The sequence below is a fragment of the Mus caroli genome, unplaced genomic scaffold, assembly GCF_978045245.1.
Source record: "Mus caroli unplaced genomic scaffold, Mus_caroli_1 scaffold_15, whole genome shotgun sequence".
Taxonomy (NCBI): domain Eukaryota; kingdom Metazoa; phylum Chordata; class Mammalia; order Rodentia; family Muridae; genus Mus; species Mus caroli.
In genome coordinates, this window is record NW_028227270.1 from 29,338,991 (window position 1) to 29,357,851 (window position 18,861).

At 42.0% G+C, this 18,861-nt stretch overlaps 1 protein-coding gene across 2 annotated transcripts in view; it reads left to right on the forward strand.

Moving 5' to 3' along the window:
- Positions 1-18,861, forward strand: part of Rasgrf2 (Ras protein specific guanine nucleotide releasing factor 2) — a 233,932-nt gene that overhangs the window by 90,281 nt on the left and 124,790 nt on the right. For both annotated transcript variants that reach the window (XM_029468511.2, XM_021180496.2), the window contains exons 3-7: positions 7,955-8,102; positions 10,283-10,372; positions 15,436-15,689; positions 17,259-17,338; positions 17,674-17,867. In XM_029468511.2, the coding sequence (XP_029324371.1) occupies positions 7,955-8,102; positions 10,283-10,372; positions 15,436-15,689; positions 17,259-17,338; positions 17,674-17,867 (766 nt within the window). The remainder of the gene's footprint in view (positions 1-7,954; positions 8,103-10,282; positions 10,373-15,435; positions 15,690-17,258; positions 17,339-17,673; positions 17,868-18,861) is intronic.

Genomic DNA, 18,861 nt, shown 5'->3' on the forward strand with positions numbered 1-18,861 from the left:
AGAGTTCATCCTGGTAAATTTTACATTTGATGAGTATGAAGTGTCCCTCCTTATCTTTTTTGATATCATTATGTTGAAAGTTGATTTTATTCGATATTAGAATGGCTACTCAATCTTGTTTCTTGGGACCATTTTCTTAGAAAATTGTTTTCCCAGTCTTTTACTCTGAGGTAGTGTCTGTCTTTGTCACTGAAGTGGGTTTCTTGTATGCAGCAAAATGTTGGGTTCTGTTTACTGTCTGGGAGGAAAATGTGACTGGAGAACTATGTGTGATATTAGAATAGTCAGAAAGCATGCTTGACATGTTCAAGACTCTATCTTGAGGCCCAACAAAGATGCTCTAAAAGAGAGACAAAAACATCTGTTATCCACCTCTCCACATGCCAGATCTCATCCAGTGTGACAACTATCCTTTTTTAAAAACTAAAACCATCAGTTCAAAGATCTTATTAAGCTCCAGTACTAGAGATAGACTTGAGTCTAATTTTATCTAAAAGAAAAACAAAATATTAACTCATGATGATATTCCTCACTCCTGGGGCCTATTGTGAAGCAGCAAGCTTCTGCAAGGAGATGTGATGGGGCAAAATGGTTTGCCTCATGGACATGTGGTAAAAAAAGAATGGTAAGAAGAGTAGTGTCCCACAATCCCCTTCAAAAGTCTGTTTCTAATAATCTGCTTTAGGTTCCCTCCACCTCACAATAGCACCACTCAGTGTCCAACCTTCCACATGTGAGCCTGCAGGGAACACTCAAGGTCTAGACTGTAGATTTGTTGCAGCCACCAGTTTTAAAAAGTTTTCTAGTCAGATATTGTACTGCTGTCTTCTGGGCCTTCATTCTTCCTGTTCCCCAAAACATCAAGACTCTTGCAGTATGGAGTCCTGATTCTCAATGGTCTTCCCTATAAAGCTGAGCATACCCCTGGATGCTACATACATCTTACCCACTATAAAAGATAACACTAGACTAAAATTCCACACTGTGTCTTTTCTCTGGGTTTTTTGGGATTTCATTTGAATGTTCCCTTCTCTCCCGTGGAAATAGTGGTAGTTTGGTTTGTATTATAAATATTACACACCAATGTTTTGTGCCCATGTGTGTCCTAGGCATGCCATATGTTGATATTCCACAGATGGGCTTTTAGTTTTGCTTTCATTATGTTGACTTACACAGCTTCCCTTGGCAGTGTGAAACTGCCTTCTCCCCCCCCCCCCTTTTTCTTCTTGTTCCTTTGGATAGGGAATGAATCAAATAGAAACAATACATTCTTAAAAGTTTGGACAGAATCTAGGAAATGGAAATTTTAATCAAGTAAAGTATGCGTTGGAAACACATTAGAAGAGAAACACTAAGCGACACTCAGGAAATCTTATAAAGAAAAGTCAGGCCTGCAAAGTTTATCTGGCTAAGAACAGACATTCATTTTCTAGTGGAGTCACAGATAAGGTTTATGAGACACAGTTGAAGATGCACCCCAGTAGGAGTAGAGCAGAGCAGTAGGAGCCAGTGGCATGAGTCACATGACTTGTGAATTACTGCATGAGACATGTAAAGCCCTGCAAAAGATACCCATGTTGACCAATGTTCTCATGTGATGTTGGCTCACACTGGACACTTGGCTACTGTTGACCATTTTCCCTGGATTATTGCAGTGTAACCCTAGCTTCTCCCACCTCTCTCAGCAGGAGCCACTCCCAACCCTTGTCTTCCCTCCATCACAACAGCCAAAATTGTCTTGTTAAGAAGGTAGCTATTGATCTGTTTTAAAATCCAAGCTCAAATCTCGCACCAGAAGGAAAGCCTGAGATCCTAGATTAGTCTCCATGGTTGACCATTCTGTTCCCTCTTCCTGACTGACCTTCTGGGCCTGCCCACTAGAGACCAGTGACCTTGTTATCTCCTCAGCCAGGTCAGTCCCACCCCAGCCCATCACCAAGCCATTGCATTTGGTTCTCTATTTATTTGATGTGCTTTGCCATCAGCCAGAACTGTGTCCTTCAGGCATTCTGCTAGGACTAGCTTCCTGATGAGAATGTGCTATGCCTGGCTTGGAACGGTAATCCTTCTCTTCCTGTTTCTGACTCATCTTCTGCCCATTTTCTTCTTCAGTACTAATTACCAGGTTTTCTTATTGATTTGTGTCTTTTCCTTCTTATGCTGCCCAAGCTCCATGAGGACACAGATTCCCTACCCCCTTCCATTTTGTTTGTTTCTGTGTCCTGTGCTTTGATGTGTCCCTCAATGGTGTGTTTTAGTCATAGATCAATTTGGACTCATAGGAACATGCAAAGCAACATTTACTCCATACATTAGCGTTATTCCATATTATTATTATTATTAGTAGTAGTAGTACCTAAGACATGGAGTAAATAACTAACAGAATTTCATGCATCCTTAACCTCAGTTACTACTGTAGAGGTGTTAGGAATATAGAGAAGCATACACATACTCAAGAGGTGAGGAAACACCACTCATAATGTCTCCAGTCCAGGATCACAACTCTTTGTGCCTTGACTTTACTTGGCATTCTTGTTTTTCTCTCTTTCCCCTCCCACTCCACTTTAGATAGATCTACATATCTACACACATTCAAGTCATTTGCTTTCTTATGTAGATATGAACCCCCATCCGTACCTAGATATATGCTGTGTACAGGCTGTTTGTCCTGAGTTCCTTTTCCCTTTCAAGCATCAGCAGGCCTTTGATAAGGTCACTATTTTACAACTATTTTTGCAGTACTTCTGATAGAACCTACAATATTATGTGTATGAGTGGTGCTCTACCACAGTCATGGTCATCTTTATAGTTATTTTTTAAAACATGATTTTAAAGGTGTTTAAAGCCATACCTCACAGTGATTCCTGATACTTGCTTAATCACGTATGTTCTACAAGTGGGTCTAGAAGGTTGCCCCGATTCTCCTATCTTGATGAATGAACACCTTATTTCTTTGTACTTCATCATGAAAATCTGACCTTTTTCTACTTCTAGCAATGAAGACACCAAAAACACAAATGATATACTCCTTCACACAGGCTTTGGTGTGCTTGCAATACTTTCTTCTACAACAGCTTACTCTAGAGCACTGTGCAGCGTTACCCAATCTACTCTGCCTTCCTCATATTAAGTGTTAATGTTTTCTAAAGATCTTCAACAGTTTTTTGATGAAATGGCATATCAGTTCATATACTTATTCGCTTATTATGTTATATGAAGTGCCTTTTGTCTAATTTTACCCAATATTATCCACTTATTATAAATATGAGACATTTAACTCTTGTACTACCACACATGTTTCTTTTGCTCCCTCCATAGCTGTTTCTTATATATTTTGTAGCTCTTATGTTAGTTGACTTTGTCCTAAAGTATAGTTAAATCTCTGCTTATTTATCAACTCAACACACTTTGTGTTGATCTCCATGAAGAAGGCCAACTAGATATAGATGTTTTGTGTCTTTTGTTGTATTTTTCTCTCTTCTGATGCAGAGCTTTTATTGCTTTTATTGTTATTTATTATCACTTTATAAAATTTTACACATCTGTTTTCTGTTCTATAAACTCCATTATGCCTTTGAATTCTGCCATAGGTCAATTCTGAAAAACTAAAAAGCAGTGAGAAGGCTTGATGGCACAGTTAGAGTAAGATCTGTGGTGAGGAGGAGAGATGCATAGTCCTGACTTGACTCGTGCTGCCTCAGGAGGTCAAAACAGGACACTGTGTACCTATCACTTTGTCCCTCTAACCCACTTTATTTATTGGTAAGGAAAAGCAATAAGGGGCATTTGCACAGTGCACATAGCAACATTCTATACCAGAGTATTGGTGTTCGGTCCCACAGCACATGAACGATCACACAGAATTGAACATTTGCTCTTCAAGTCTCTCTTCCTGCAGACAGCCTGTTAGAGTACTCTTGGTTTCTGACCGCTCTGCTTACTCATCAACTGTCTCTGATTTATGGGTTAGAACATTCATTAACCTGTAGAATTTTAGCAATTAGGCTTTGTTTCCATGTCCTCTTCTATCTGACTGCTTCATTTCCTAGGCAGCCTTTGTTTGCTCCCAGACTCTTAATATCCTTCCTATCTCCGAGGACAGCGAGTCTCAGCTGCCAGAATGACCCTTGCTTCCTGTGGCAGCTTTTCTGTTGGTTCATTTGAGGCTGTATTTGCTATCTGTAGCTGCTTAATGGTTTATTTCACAATGATTACCACAATAAGGAACTCATTATCCACCACTGCTTCTGCAGGCCAGGTGTCTTAGCAAGGATTAGCCTGGTCACCTCTGCTCCTGTTTCTCTCTGTGGGCTCCTCTGAATGTATAGGTTAGGGAGAGTCTGCTGCTGTCTAAGTCAGAGAATTGCTGGCTTGATTCACTTCCTTATGTGTTGTGCTGAGCTGAGTCTCTAGGGGAGAGAACTCCCTCCCTTTCTATTCATCATGAGCCTCTGGATGGAGCAGTTCACAGCCAGGCATCTGGTTCCCCTCTGAGCAAACCAACAAGAGACTGCAAGGAATCCATCAAAACACAGCAGGGGATGGTAGGCAAGATAGGAGCCACAGTCTTTTGTAGACTCACCTCAGAAGTACCATCCACTGCTTTGCTACACTGCACAATAAATGAGCTGTTGTCTGCTTGCACACAGAGTGTGCAGTAAGCTGCATCACAGTGCACAGTTCACTGCGGGGGGACTGCTAAACATACTTTTCCTTTTTTGGTTCCTCCTAATGTCTACAGTGAATGCCAGGACTGACCTAAGCTCTGTGCTGTCTCGGAGCCCAGCCTTCTGTATGAAGGTGGTCAGCTCTTCTACAGACAGTAGATCATGGGTGGTGATCTGGGGATGGGGTTGACGAACTGACCTCCCTGACATTGTTCAGGCCCCCTTCCTGCCCCTAGCTTCTGTTCTTGCATTAGCTGGTTCTGTGTCTGGAGCATCTCCGGGCCAGCCCTGGCACGAGCATCTCATCCTCGAGTGCAGGGTTCTGCACCTGTCATTTCCTCTTCTACAGTTTTCCACCAAATGAATTCTGCTCAGCTTTTTTTTTCCCACTGAAGTTTATTAAATACTCGGTCTGCTAACAGTACACTCTTCAATCTCGTTCTAATTTTGTTCACTAAGAACAAACAAAGAACAAGTCAATTTCTAACATTTAAGTGGAGCCTTGGGAAAGGAGGGCAGCTAGTGTCTGCCATGAGTCCACATGAGCCCAGCCCTGAATCTTGGCCTGGGTTTGCATGTCTTTTCATTCTTTTTGGTTATTTTAGAAGATAAAACAGAACACTATTCTGCTCCCTCATGCTGATCTAATACATTTGTAAACACTGTCACATAGCTTTGGTGATACCAGCAAGATGTTCTACCACACTCTAGAGCACTGGTTCTCAGCCTTCCTAATGCCGAGTCCCTTTCATATGGCCCCTCATGTTATGGTGACCCACAACCACACAATTATTTTGTTGCTACTTCATAAGTGTAATTTTGCTACTGTTATGAATAGTAATATAAATATCTGACATGCAGGATATCTGATATGGGCCCTCTGTGAAAGGGTCGTTAGACCCCCAAAGGGGTTTCAAGTCACAGGTTGAGAACCAGCACTTTAGAGGAAGGCTGGCTTGGGAGAAGCCCTCCCTCTTCTTTCCACTTCCATTCTCTCACAGGTGCATAGCCCTTCTTTCTAATCTCAAAGGGTGATTTCTTAGAGCAGGTGACCTGAGAACTCGGCTAACTTGGGATGCTCATCAAGACTTTAGTGTGAATGAGTCAGGTGACACGCCTACAGTTGTGACTTTACCACGGCCTCAAGACTTCTTAGTTTTTAAGGAATACAAGGTTATTTGTATTGGGTTAGAAAGAGAATTTACTGGAAGGAAACTAGATACCTCTCTGAACTCCAGGGTGAAATCTTACTCAGATGTCATGAAAGCCTGTAGGAACCTGGGTAGCTGATACCTTTCTGTCTCAGACATTCTGCTTGTTTTGTTTGCTTTTCTGAATATCTGTCTATGCTTTTCTTCCTGAGCTGACTGCCTATGACTGCTTTGGGATGTGGTGGGCTGCCCAACAATGGCAACCACAGTTTCCAGGTCCATACCATCTCACCTAAAGGAAACAGCAAGATTCTAGGAAGAGAGATTCTAGCTGGCATAGTTAGCATCAGACATCTCTTCTTAAGTTTATTCGCCATGGTCTTGAGGGAAGTTTTGTGATGAAACATGGCTTCAGTGGGTCAAGGTCCAAAGAAGAGGCATGCAGCCTGAAGATTTGGCAGTTGCCTCTGAAGAGCCTGGTGTTGCTTCTCCCCTGAGGGGCAGTTTGGCTTGTGGTTACTAACATGGACTCAGGTCAGGCAGACATTGACTTGGTCCTAATGCTACCACTTCCTAGCTGTCTGACCTGAGGCCAAAGTGCACTCTGAGAACCAAATTCTTCCTCTAACAATTGGGATCATCAATCTCACCTCTCACATGCAGTAAGGAAATGCGTGATACATGCTATACACCCAGTAAGTAGTGTCTGTTATTAATCATAGTTGTTATCATGCCGTTGGGAAAAGGTTTTATGAAGAAAGGAGTGTGCATCTTACCACGCTAAATAGTGCAAGAGGATCTGATGCAGAATCTCAAGTAACTTAACACTGCATGATACTCCAGGCACCTGGGCATTGCAGTATATTCCAGCACCTCGATGTTGTGCTACATTCTAGGTGCATTATACTCCAGGTGCCTCAATGTCACCTCATATTCCAGGTACCTCAATGTTGCATTATCAGCATAAACTAAGAGCAGATTTTCCTCTTTACCATGTTTAGCTGAAGAAATGGATGAGGCAGCCAGAGTCAGGGCCCAAGGAGTTTCATGTAGTAATTATTTACTCTCAATCAGGGGTTTCTACCTGACCTGTGTTCTTTCACTTCCCAGATAAAAGACACACAGCTTTTATATTTATAATAGGTCTTTAGTGCACTAGAGCTGGGCAGATATGTACCCTCTAAGCTATTATGTCTACTTCCCTATCAATAACCATGAGATATAACTTGCCATGTTCCACCTGTGCTGCTCTTAACTCCAACTGGTCAGCCCTCATAGTCAAGTTTTCATGATTTACTTACCTCCATGGCTTCTTCTCCTCTCTCCCCACCTACTACTCTCCTTATGGTCTCTCTTCAGATCCCAAGTCTAGGAAACAAAAACCCCATTTCTCTTCTGCCAGCTATAGGCTGAAGACATCTTTATTTCACCAATAGTTTTAAATTAAGAAACAAGGTCAAATTACATCACTTTGTGTATGTCATGATTCTCTCATCCCTGGGGCAGCCAGGCCTGGGGGCCAGTATTTAGCATGGCAATAAATAGCAAATGACCAAACCTCAACAGTTTAACTTCTTTTTTAAATCACATGTGTGGCTTCTGCTCACTTTCAGAAAAGAGTTGTGGGTGGTATGTGCCCCCATAAAGAACCCCACAGAGCTCTAGTCTCCAGGAAGTCATAATAATTTTTCCTAAACAGCCCTTGTTCTAAGGGTTGGAACATCCATTCTGGTTGGTAGGAGTATCAGTTTCACTGGTCAATGTTCTGCCCTGTTAAATACTTTGAATACCATCCTGGCAGACCTATGGCGTCGATTAAAACACTGCAGTCTCCTCCTTAAAAAAAGGCATACTACTTTCATATTAAAAGTTTTCAGAATTCCTTTGCAATTTTTTGCACAGTCATGTTAGAATTGTGGGTAGCAGCCAACATGAAATAGATTCTTAGTCAGGGAATTATGTAAAATGATAATATTGAAATTCTATATTGTTGAGATGCCAGCTGTATGATGTAGGTTAGTGTGCCAGGTAGAACCAGCCAAACAACATGCATACGCCCCTTTCTACATGTGTGTGTAGTATGCTATGTGAAACTGTGGTAGAGTTCAGTGACTGACAGTGCGACTTTCTCCTAAGTTACGCGGACATTTTGATCGAGAGGGAAGTGCTAATGCAGAAGTACATTCATCTAGTCCAGATTGTGGAGACTGAGAAGATTGCCACTAACCAACTCCGACATCAACTCGAAGATCAAGATACCGAAATCGAAAGGCTTAAATCAGAGGTATTTCCCAGTTGAAGATTCTGTCTTACTGTTTCCTCTTCCTCATGATTATCTGTCGCATGTTCAGGAGAAAGACTTAGTCTCATGCTGAGTTCTTTTGCCAGGGACAAATATGTGGCTGGGCTGCTGATGTAGACAGAATCCATTGTCTGCTTCTGCTTCAGGGTTAGGGAAATGTGCTGCTATAATATGCTACCATGACAAACATGGTGTCTTCTGCTGTTATTTGTGACCCTAATGTCATTCGTTAGATTGGAAACTCTCTCTCTCTCTCTCTCTCTCTCTCTCTCTCTCTCTCTGTGTGTGTGTGTGTGTGTGTGTGTGTGTGTATGTGTGTGTTTAATTGTCTTTAGATAGACTCTTGGAGTAACAGCTGTGAGTCTGCCATAGGCTAAGTGAAAGCCAGAATATAACCAAGGAAGGACCAGAAAGGAATTCAGAAATACTTTACTTATGTTTAATCTAAAGGCTCCAGCTTTTCCCCCTGCAGAATTTTGAAAAGCACATTTGGGATAAACAAAGATGATACTGATTGACTGTGAGGCATTTCTGCCTCTCCTTTGGTCCCTGTCCCTTAGTGTGTACTTCCGGTGAACCCCAGAGGGATGTTGCTGTTAAGTGGTAGTGTAGCTAATCTTTGAGTCTATAGTCATGGTACTGTGTACCTGGGTCCTCCTTGTGCCCCTCGTTTCCATTTATGCAGAAACCTTTCCATGCTGTCATGTGGGTGCTCACAGTGAACAGTAAAGGAAGAATGGAGGATGAATGTAGAGATTATATTGTCCTCTCTGTTCTAACCCGAGATGCATTGGTGTCTCTTTAATCTAAAGAAGGATTTGTCACCGGTGGTGGCAGTCATGGGTCCTTGTTGTCAGGCTCCCTAGCTTTGACAACTTTCTTGCTGTTTCTACTGTGCAGACATTTTCTTTTTCATCCTCTTACACCTCCTGAGACTCAGTGTGACTCCTGCATAGGTTTTACCTCCTGTTCCCAGGTACATCCACGGTATGGAGCTCAGCCTATCTAGCTCTAGCATGGACATGAGAATGCCTATAGGGATGATGACTTGTCAAGTGTGTGTTCACTGTATCATTAGGCATGTCAGCTTCCTCTGTGCAGCCGTGAGAGCTGATATAGTGCAAACAACAACAGAAAACTTAACAAACCCACATTTTAAAAGACTATATCAGGCACTGTAATTTAAAACAAAATTATTGTGTTCTTTCTTTGCCCCAGAACACCAGATGTTTGTCTACTGAGTGAAGCAGGTTGGTATTCACACCATGAGAGGAACTCAGCACCAAGGGGTGCTCCCTAGCATTTACTTGTGTGTGCTTATCTGTCTGCACTGTGTTCTGCATTAGTCAGAATGTAAATAGCAGTGAAAAGCTGTCAGTGGCAGGTATGTCTTTTGTGGCCACCTGACAGAAATTATTTCCTATTCCGTTATCTTCCCATTCTTTCCTAGAAAATGGAAATTGAATGTATTTGGTTTGGGGACAAGATCCAAAGACAGGCCACTACAGGGACAATTATGACCTTCTGGCCTTTCTAGTATTGGCTTCTCAATGATTCTGTTTTAATTCTTAGACCTGTATGGATTCTTAGGCCTGTATGTTTAGTGAGGCTAATCTAGAGAGTTGTTCTGCTGTAAAAGCAAGAAGTCACTTGGTCTTGAATTTCCCTTACAGGTCACATGGGGCTGGGAGTACATGAAAAGACCCAACTTATTACAGTCTTTTCTGTGTCTTAGAAGTAGTCTTTTTCACCTGGCTTCAACCAACCTCCGTGCTAGCTATAATTTTCCCAAGGGGATGCATAAGGACTGGGATAGGCACTTCAAAGACCACAGGCTTACTACAAGAGCTTTAAGTTGAATGTCTCTGTCTTTAGTGACCACAGTTGCTTCATGGCATCTGCCTTCACACAAGGTCCCAAGGAGACACTGGCCTGATCTGTCAGGACTGGGTTCTGGGCTAGTGTTTCTCCTAAGGCAGACCTCAGGTCTGCACTCAAAACACCAGGCTTGGAATAAGACTTGTGGTCCCTGCATTGTAGCACCAGATGAGAAGAGGTCACATCTAATGAAGGTTTCCGGATGTCTTCGAGGGCAGAACTTCTGTAGCTTGACACTATGCCACCGTTCACCAAATCCTGAACTGGACCTGTCTTTGTTACAGATTGTTGCTCTTAATAAGACCAAGGAACGGATGCGTCCGTACCATGTTCATCAAGAGGAGGAGGATCCAGACATCAAGAAGATTAAGAAGGTAGGAGACAGGAGGCTTCTGGGAGCATGGTGACCACTTGTCTGCTGTGTGGTAGTGACTTTGTTCTTGTGTCCCCGAGCTGGAAACTGCCTTGGTGTTTCTGGTAATGGCTCTTACACTGTCCCTTCGTTGGGATCCATGCTGGTCTGGAAAATTTCTGAGATTTCTTTCCGGTTCTAGAGCATCCCTTTTGGACCCTGGGAAGAATGCCATGAATGTGCATTGAGACAGTGGTGTTCTCTATTGGGTAACCCCACTACTGTTGAAACTCCTGATTTTGTCACATCCATAGTTGGGAAGAAATTTTATTTCTATCATAAATAATTATTCCCTGCTAGCTATAACAAAACTTTAACCATATGTTGCTCAGAATTTGGAATAGATTCTTTGAGTTGAGTTGAACATTTTTAATGTTCATGAAATAAAAAAGTAAAACAAAACTGTTATTTCCTTAGCATTGTGTCAAATATATTGGCATTTATTTGAACCTGGTTTCTGACACTGTGTTCCAAGACTAATGCTGTTGCTTTACTTTTAATAATATGCAGTTGCATGTAAACAAGGGTATTAATAATACCCAATCTTCAGCCTTGTTGTAGGAGCTGCTCTATTAGTAAATTAATAAAGAAGCTATTTATAGTTCATCAGGAGACAGCTTCCAAAGTGAAAGATTTTATTTAACACAAATTTTAATTGTGTTGCATTTTCCAAAATTCTATTAACTAAGAGAATAATAAAAGAAAAATGCATAGTTTCGAACCTTTATGATTCTCTGAAGAAGCAACTTTAAACCTATTTTTGAATTTGTTAGTAGATTTCAAAATTAACGTTATTAATTTTTTTGTGTCCCGAATCAAATAAATATATGTGGGAAAGAAAGTTTACAAATGAACCACGGATCTCCTCTAATCTTGGTGAAACGTGGCCTTTTAGCTTGAAGAGATCACAACTCAAAATTGCTTATAATTCACAAAAATGTTCTTTAGAATTCTCAACATAGTATGCATAGAACTTCACACAATTCTATTGAAATGTGGAATGTACTTAATTTCTCTTGGTGGAGCATAGCATCCTTAAGTGCCACATGGACACTGGTACTGTGCTGTCATAATGTCAAGGCACATGGCAACATCTTAAGTGTTGCAAAATTAAATGCACGATATATGTCATATGCATGAAAAAGATACAAAAAGGAATGTTAAACAGATAACATTGTATTCAGGGTATCAGGCAGGGAATTAAAGCTTTTATGAATCTGTGACTCTGTAATATGCCTCCTTGCTGAATCTGTCATCTCTAAAGTGCTACATCCTAATTACTTAACCTGGAATTTTTTTTTTTTTTTTTCGAGACAGGGTTTCTCTGTATAGCCCTGGCTGTCCTGGAACTCACTTTGTAGACCAGGCTGGCCTCGAACTCAGAAATCCGCCTGCCTCTGCCTCCCGAGTGCTGGGATTAAAGGCGTGCGCCACCACGCCCGGCTCTTAACCTGGAATTTTTATATTTTGAGATGACTTCTTATTTGGGGGTCCATTCTGAGAAAACAGAGGATTGGAGTTTGAGTTTGCCCTGCTGGTTAATAAGCAGGGCTTCTGGTGTTTCACAGTTCCTTGGACACTTAAGAGATATTCAGCAAATGTTTGTTGACTGGTAAAACCATACAATCAAGTGCACTTTTCCAGATTTGTCACTTTTCCAACCATGGCCTGGAAATTCAAATCCATTTTAAAGACTATATAAGAGAGAATTTATATTAAATTATTATTTTAAGTTGTTCATCATTGCAAATGGCTAGTATATGTCTTGCCCACATGGCTGCTAAGAGTTTAGGAACTCTAAGGATGTCCTGTAAAGCGGCATTGGCTCTGCTTACAGCTTTCCCAGCCCTGCTGCTTATCTGAAACCTCAGATTATTCATTCACAGGAGTGACTGAACCAGATGATTTCAACAATGATTTTTTTTTAGGCTTAAATAAGCAAAACAAAACAAAACAAAATATAGTGTCAACAAATAAATAAAATTAGCTGGTTTAAAATGGGCACAGTAGTTGGATAGAACCTTATGCAAAGATCTTTCACCAGTGGTCAGCAAGCGCATGGAAAGGTCACCAATCACTGGAGAAGTACAAATCAAAACCACAGTGAGCCAGAAGCTCACACTCGTTAGGACAGCTACTGTAAATGAAATCAAGAAGAAAATGACACATTTTGGCAAGGACATGGAGAAACTGGGAAAACAGTGTGATGTGGATTGTAACATTAAATAGACCTCAATGAAATTCAACACCAGATTTCTCAGCAATTCCACTTCTGGGTGTATTTTAGAAGAAATTACAACATGATCTGGATGTTGAGAAAATACTGGCATTGCCATACACATAGAAATACTATTCATAACAGCCAAGGATGGAAGCAACCATAATGCCTACCAGAGATGAAAAGGGTAAATATATAACGAGGCATCATCCTTAAAAGGCACAGAAACTTATAGAGGAGAAAGTGGGGAAAAGGCTCGAAGAGATGGGCACAGGGGAAAAATTCCTGAATAGAACAGCAATGGCTTGTGCTGTAAGATCGAGAATCGACAAATAGGACCTCATAAATTGCAAAGCTTCTGTAAGCCAAAAGACACCGTCAATAAGACAAAAAGGACACCAACAGATTGGGAAAGAATCTTTACCTATCCTAAAACAGATAGGGGACTAATATCCAATATATACAAAGAGCTCAAGAAGGTGGACCCCAGAAAATCAAATAACCCCATTAAAAATGGGGCTCAGAGCTAAATAAAGAATTCTCACCTGAGGAATACCGAATGGCTGAGAAGCACCTGAAAAAAATGCTCAGCATCCTTAATCATCAGGGAAATGCAAATCAAAACAACCCTGAGATTCCATCTCACACCAGTCAGAATGGCTAAGATAAAAAATTCAGGTGACAGCAGATGCTGGCGAGGATGTGGAGAAAGAGGAACACTCCTCCATTGTTGGTGGTATTGCAAGCTTGTTACAACCACTCTGGAAATCAGTCTGGTGGTTCCTCAGAAAATTGGACATAGTACTACATAGGATCCCGCAATACCTCTCCTGGGCATATATCCAGAAGATGTTCCAACTGGTAAGAAGGACACATGCTCCACTATGTTCATAGCAGCCTCATTTATAATAGCCAGAAGCTGGAAAGAACCCAGATGCCCCTCAACAGAAGAATGGATACAGAAAATGTGGTACATTTACACAATGGACTACTACTCAGCTATTAAAAAGAATGAATTTATGAAATTCCTAGGCAAATGGATGGACCTGGAGGGCATCATCCTGAGTGAGGTAACCCAATCACAAAAGAACTCACATGATATGTACTCACTGATAAGTGAATATTCGCCTAGAAACTTAGAATACCCAAGATACAAGATACAATTTGCAAAACACATGAAACTCAAGAAGAAGGAAGACCAAAGTGTGGACACTTTGCCCCTTCTTAGAATTGGGAATAAAACACCCATGGAAGGAGTTACAGAGACAAAGTTTGGAGCTGTAATGAAAGGATGGACCATCTAGAGACTGCCATACCCGGAGATCCACCCCATAATCAGCCTCCAAACGCTGACATCATTGCATACACTAGCAAGATTTTGCTGAAAGGACCCTGATATAGCTGTCTCAGGTGAGACTATGCCGGGGCCTAGCAAACACAGAAGTGGATGCTCACAGTCAGCTATTGGATGGATCACAGGGCTCCAATGGAGGAGCTCGAGAAAGTACCCAAGGAGCTGAAGGGGTCTGCAACCCTATAGGTGGAACAACAATATGAACTAACCAGTACCCCCCGCCCCACCTGGAGCTCGTGTCTCTAGCTGCATATGTATCAGAAGATCGCCTAGTCGGCCATCATTGGAAAGAGAGGCTCATCAGTCTTGCAAACTTTATATACCTCAGTACAGGGGAACACCAGGGCCAAGAAGTGGGAGTGGGGGGAGGAGGGGAGTGGGGGGCAGGTATGGGGGGACTTTTGGGATAGCATTGGAAATGTAAATGAAGAAAATACCTAATAAAAAAGAAGAAGAAAAAGCACAGAAATCCTGGCACTTGCTTCAACATGGGTGAACCTTGAAGACACTGTATTAAATGAAATTCATAATGCAAAGGTGAATCCTGGAAGACTCCATGTAAACAATGTTTCTAAAGTAGTTACACTCACAGGAGCAGAAGTAGATGGGCGATTTCCAGAAACTGAGAGAAGTGTCTGTGGAGTTGTTCATGAACAGGTAGAGAGTTTCAATAGGATAGAATAGAGATCTTGCAAATTGTAGAAAATGAAAGCCATGAATATCTCTACACTACTGAACAGTGTAGACAGAAGTCATTAAAATGGGGCTGGAGAGATGACTCAGTAGTGAAGAGCTCTTACCACTGCTGCAGAGAACCAGGATTGGTTCCCAGCACCCACATGCTGGCTCACAAACATTTGTAACTCTAGTACAAGGGGATGCAAGGTCCTCTTTTGGCTTCTGTAGGCTCCTGAACACATATGATTTGCATACATAAATTCACACTCACATACAAACAAACAAAAATAAATTATATTATAAAAGGTGGGTCTGGGCTTATAGCACAATTATAGAACACTTGCCTAGCATGTATAAGAGCCCGAGGTCAATCTTTTACAGTTAAAAAAGTATTAAGGTGATAAATTTTACATTGCTTTTTAACCATGAATAAAAAATATAGGATTCTTTATTATTAAAAGCAAACCTTCAATTATTATTTAATATATTAGCTAAATTTTGAAATATTATTAGCTAAGTAGTAGAATAGTCTGGTGTCTGCATAAATAACCCTAATGCATTTAAGCTGTTGTGAACCTCAGAAAAAGATAAAATGTCTAAAATCATTTTTCCTGTTATTTGGGGAAAACTTGCCATTGTTCGTTGTACTGAAGAACGCATCATCCTAAGGGTGGCGTTTATCTGGTTCATGAGGTATATGCTTGCTTCTTGCTTCAGGTTTCAGAAAGCCGGTTTCATCGCCCATCTCTGGTTCCTCCCCTTCCTCACTGTGTAGGTTCAGAGCTTCATGAGAGGGTGGCTGTGTAGGAGGAAGTGGAAGACCATCGTGCAGGACTACATTTGTTCTCCCCATGCAGAGAGCATGAGGAAGAGAAACCAGATTGTGTTCACGATGGTGGAGGCCGAGACGGAGTATGTGCACCAGCTTTACATCCTGGTGAACGGTTTCCTCAGGCCCCTGCGCATGGCAGCCAGCTCCAAGAAACCACCCATTAACCATGATGACGTCAGCAGCATTTTTCTCAATAGGTTTGCCTTTTCATAAATGAGTAGTTTGGGAAGAACTCATTAGTGTTTCTTGAAAGTGTCCCTCTTGTAGTCTGGAAAGATTAGGTCTCGCAGATTCATCCTTGCGGGTCACATGTTCAGAGTCAGGGAGAGATCCTCGAATGATGTTGTCAGTCTGCATTTGTATTTCTCTACAATCTCGATGGCTCATTTTCTCAGTTTGTGTCTCTGCTTGACATTTGTGCTCTTGTCACTGTGTCGGGGCATGCATGTGTGGAAGATACTCTCTCTTCCAAGCTGAAGGAGATGGAGTGATTGATGGGTGTTGGTGTGCCACTTGCACAGAAGTGTTTTAGGAAGCATAGAAACTACGATGTCCCAAGAGCCCTTGTTGATTTATTTCTGCAGTAAGTATTTGCAGTGACCTTTTTGTTGAGGATCAGTTAGGGGACAAAGCAGAAAAATTCCTGCCTTCATGACATTTATATCTCGAGGTGAGAACAGAAATGGGCAGGGAATACATGAAAATATGTAGTTGATTATCTATCTGGAGATCAATGTTGTGGAGAAAAGTAAGACAAAGGAAGAAGTGGAGGAAGGCAGGGTTGGTGTTTTACTGAAATTCTAACTACTTTTTTTTTTTGAGTAGGCAATATACTGACATGATTTAAAAGTCAAAACAGTGTGTGTGTGTGTGTGTGTGTGTGTGTGTGTGTGTTACTCTGAAGTTGCTCTTCCACAGTCTCCCTCAGGCAGTGCGGTTAGCATTTTGACCACAGTTATCTAAGCATGTGTAGATGAGGCGTGGGTAGGACTGTGAGCTGCAACCTCTGATAGTGGGCATCCAAGGATGTAGCCCCTGGTTTTAGGCAGCCCTGATGAGTCGCTTCCACATGGCAGCTGCTTAATGTAGATGGTGCAAGGCCAGGTGAGCACTGTTTACCTTCTCAATGTGACTGCCAGGCCTCTTGATGGGAAGCTGGGATAACAGCTCTACAAGCAGACCAGTTGCCGTTTACGGCCCTTAGTCCTAGGCAGGGAAGTGAAGGGGTGCAGCTTTAATGGGTGGCCGTACACGGTGTTTGTTGTCCTGGCTGCGGTTTAGATTCCCTTGTTTTGAAATGAAGCCCAGGCAGGCCAATTATCTTGAATTTCAGCAGAGTTTAGACTTAAGAAACTGTAGTGCTCCCAATTATGTATAACATTTGTTTCACTTGTTTTCTAACTCAGGCATGGAAATCGGAAGGTAAATGTATCTGTTTGCTAGGTTCCAGTGTGGCAAATAGCGGTCAGTCCCTCTCTTAGGAGAGGAAATCCTTTGCTTAGAATTTGTCAGACCACAAATGTCATCCAGAAGCCAGTACAGAGCTTCCTAACCATCTGACTTTGGGCTTCATCTTTGTTTCCTTTGGGTTTCTGGGGCGAAAAGAGAAATTGCTACAGAAGGCAGGCATATAGCCCATGCTATTATGGAGTATATATTTGTTGGGCCTATGAAGCCAGCATGCCATGTATAAGCATATATTGGACTCCTCAAAGAGCAGATACCTTATGTTACTAAATGGTATTGTTTTTCTAATTTTTTTATAGTGAAACAATCATGTTCCTTCATGAAATATTCCATCAAGGACTAAAGGCAAGGCTGGCAAATTGGCCTACTTTGGTTTTAGGTAAGTCACTCTTTAAGGATGTAGATTCTAGTTGAGTAGAAGAGTATCCTGTGTGTTATTCAGCCTTGACTATGTAAATCCACTGTTGATACTCAGACACTGGGACTTAGTCTTGCTGTACTAGGCCACATCCCAGGAGTTACCTGGTGATGCTTTTCTTTGGTCTGTTCCAGGTAGTGTGTGGCTGAAGTCACATTATGCTGAAGGCAAATGCTACCCAGTTTGTCCCTTAGGCAGGACAACTAAAGCCCTGAGCCATATGGTATTGGGAGGTACTTTTTACGGTAACTCACCAAGCACAAAGGGGAATAGCCATGTTTCCTTCTCTTTTCCAGCGGATCTATTTGATATTTTGCTGCCTATGCTGAACATTTATCAAGAATTTGTACGTAATCACCAGTACAGCCTCCAAGTACTTGCCAACTGTAAGCAAAACAGAGATTTTGACAAGCTCTTAAAGCACTATGAAGCCAACCCTGCCTGTGAGGGGAGGATGCTGGAGACGTTCTTGACCTACCCAATGTTTCAGGTAAATCACTTGGGATGCATCTTATAAGTCCTTGGACCTAACCCAGTGCTGCCATCAGTTATTTGTCCTGTGTATATAAAGAACCTGGATATGTTGGCAGTTTGGTTCTTTTCCTAGTGCTGGGGATTGAACCCTGTGCTTGGAGTGTCCTAGGCAAGCACTCTACCTGTGAACTACTTCTCCAGCCCAGAAAGCAGGGATCTTTTGAGGCAAATAATTCCAGGAATTTTTTTAAGCAGCAAATTCTCTTTATAGAATGATTCCACACAGACCTCTTTCATGGAGTCTCCACCTCCAGCATGTTTAAAAATATTATTAGGCTTACAGAAATAGGATTCTGTGCAGATACGCTAGTTTATGCTGGTTATGCAAAAGCTTCTCGGGGGACTGGAGTGGCTGCTACGAAGTCTCTCTCTTTTCAACCCTTCCTTTCTGGCTGCAGCAGGATTACTGTTGAGTTTTTTTTGGCTGGAGCTTTGGAGAACAAAGCTAGGCCTTCTTAATCCCACAGGCGGTGGAGACCCCAGAGCCAGAGGCTCTGGCTAGACCTGGATGTTGTGGTGGGGCCTGGTCATGGTTAAGGCAGGCTGTACCCTGATGTTCTCTCTTGGGGACTATGGAGGCCCACATGTGTGCTCTTTCCTGCCTCAGGGCTCTTTCTTGAAGTGCCCTATGGTGAGGAAGTCCCACAGAGACCGTGGGGTTGCCCGCTCTCCTGGAAACTGTGGATTCTGTTCTCTTGGAAAGGCATTGAATGTTCCTGTTGTGGAATTTATGGGGCTTTGGGGGAGGCCTCCAAATTGTCAATGTGTTAAAGTGATTCTTTTGATCATGTGTGTTATAGTTACTGTGGAGCACTTTGTCCTCTGGGCAGGCAGCCTTGACCCTGGGGAACCATTTTGGAACCTCAGAGAGGAAAAAAAATTTCTGTGGTCCATAACTGTTTGTCTTAAGGTCTGTCAGTACTGTTTGGAACCTTGGAAGTGGTGGTGGT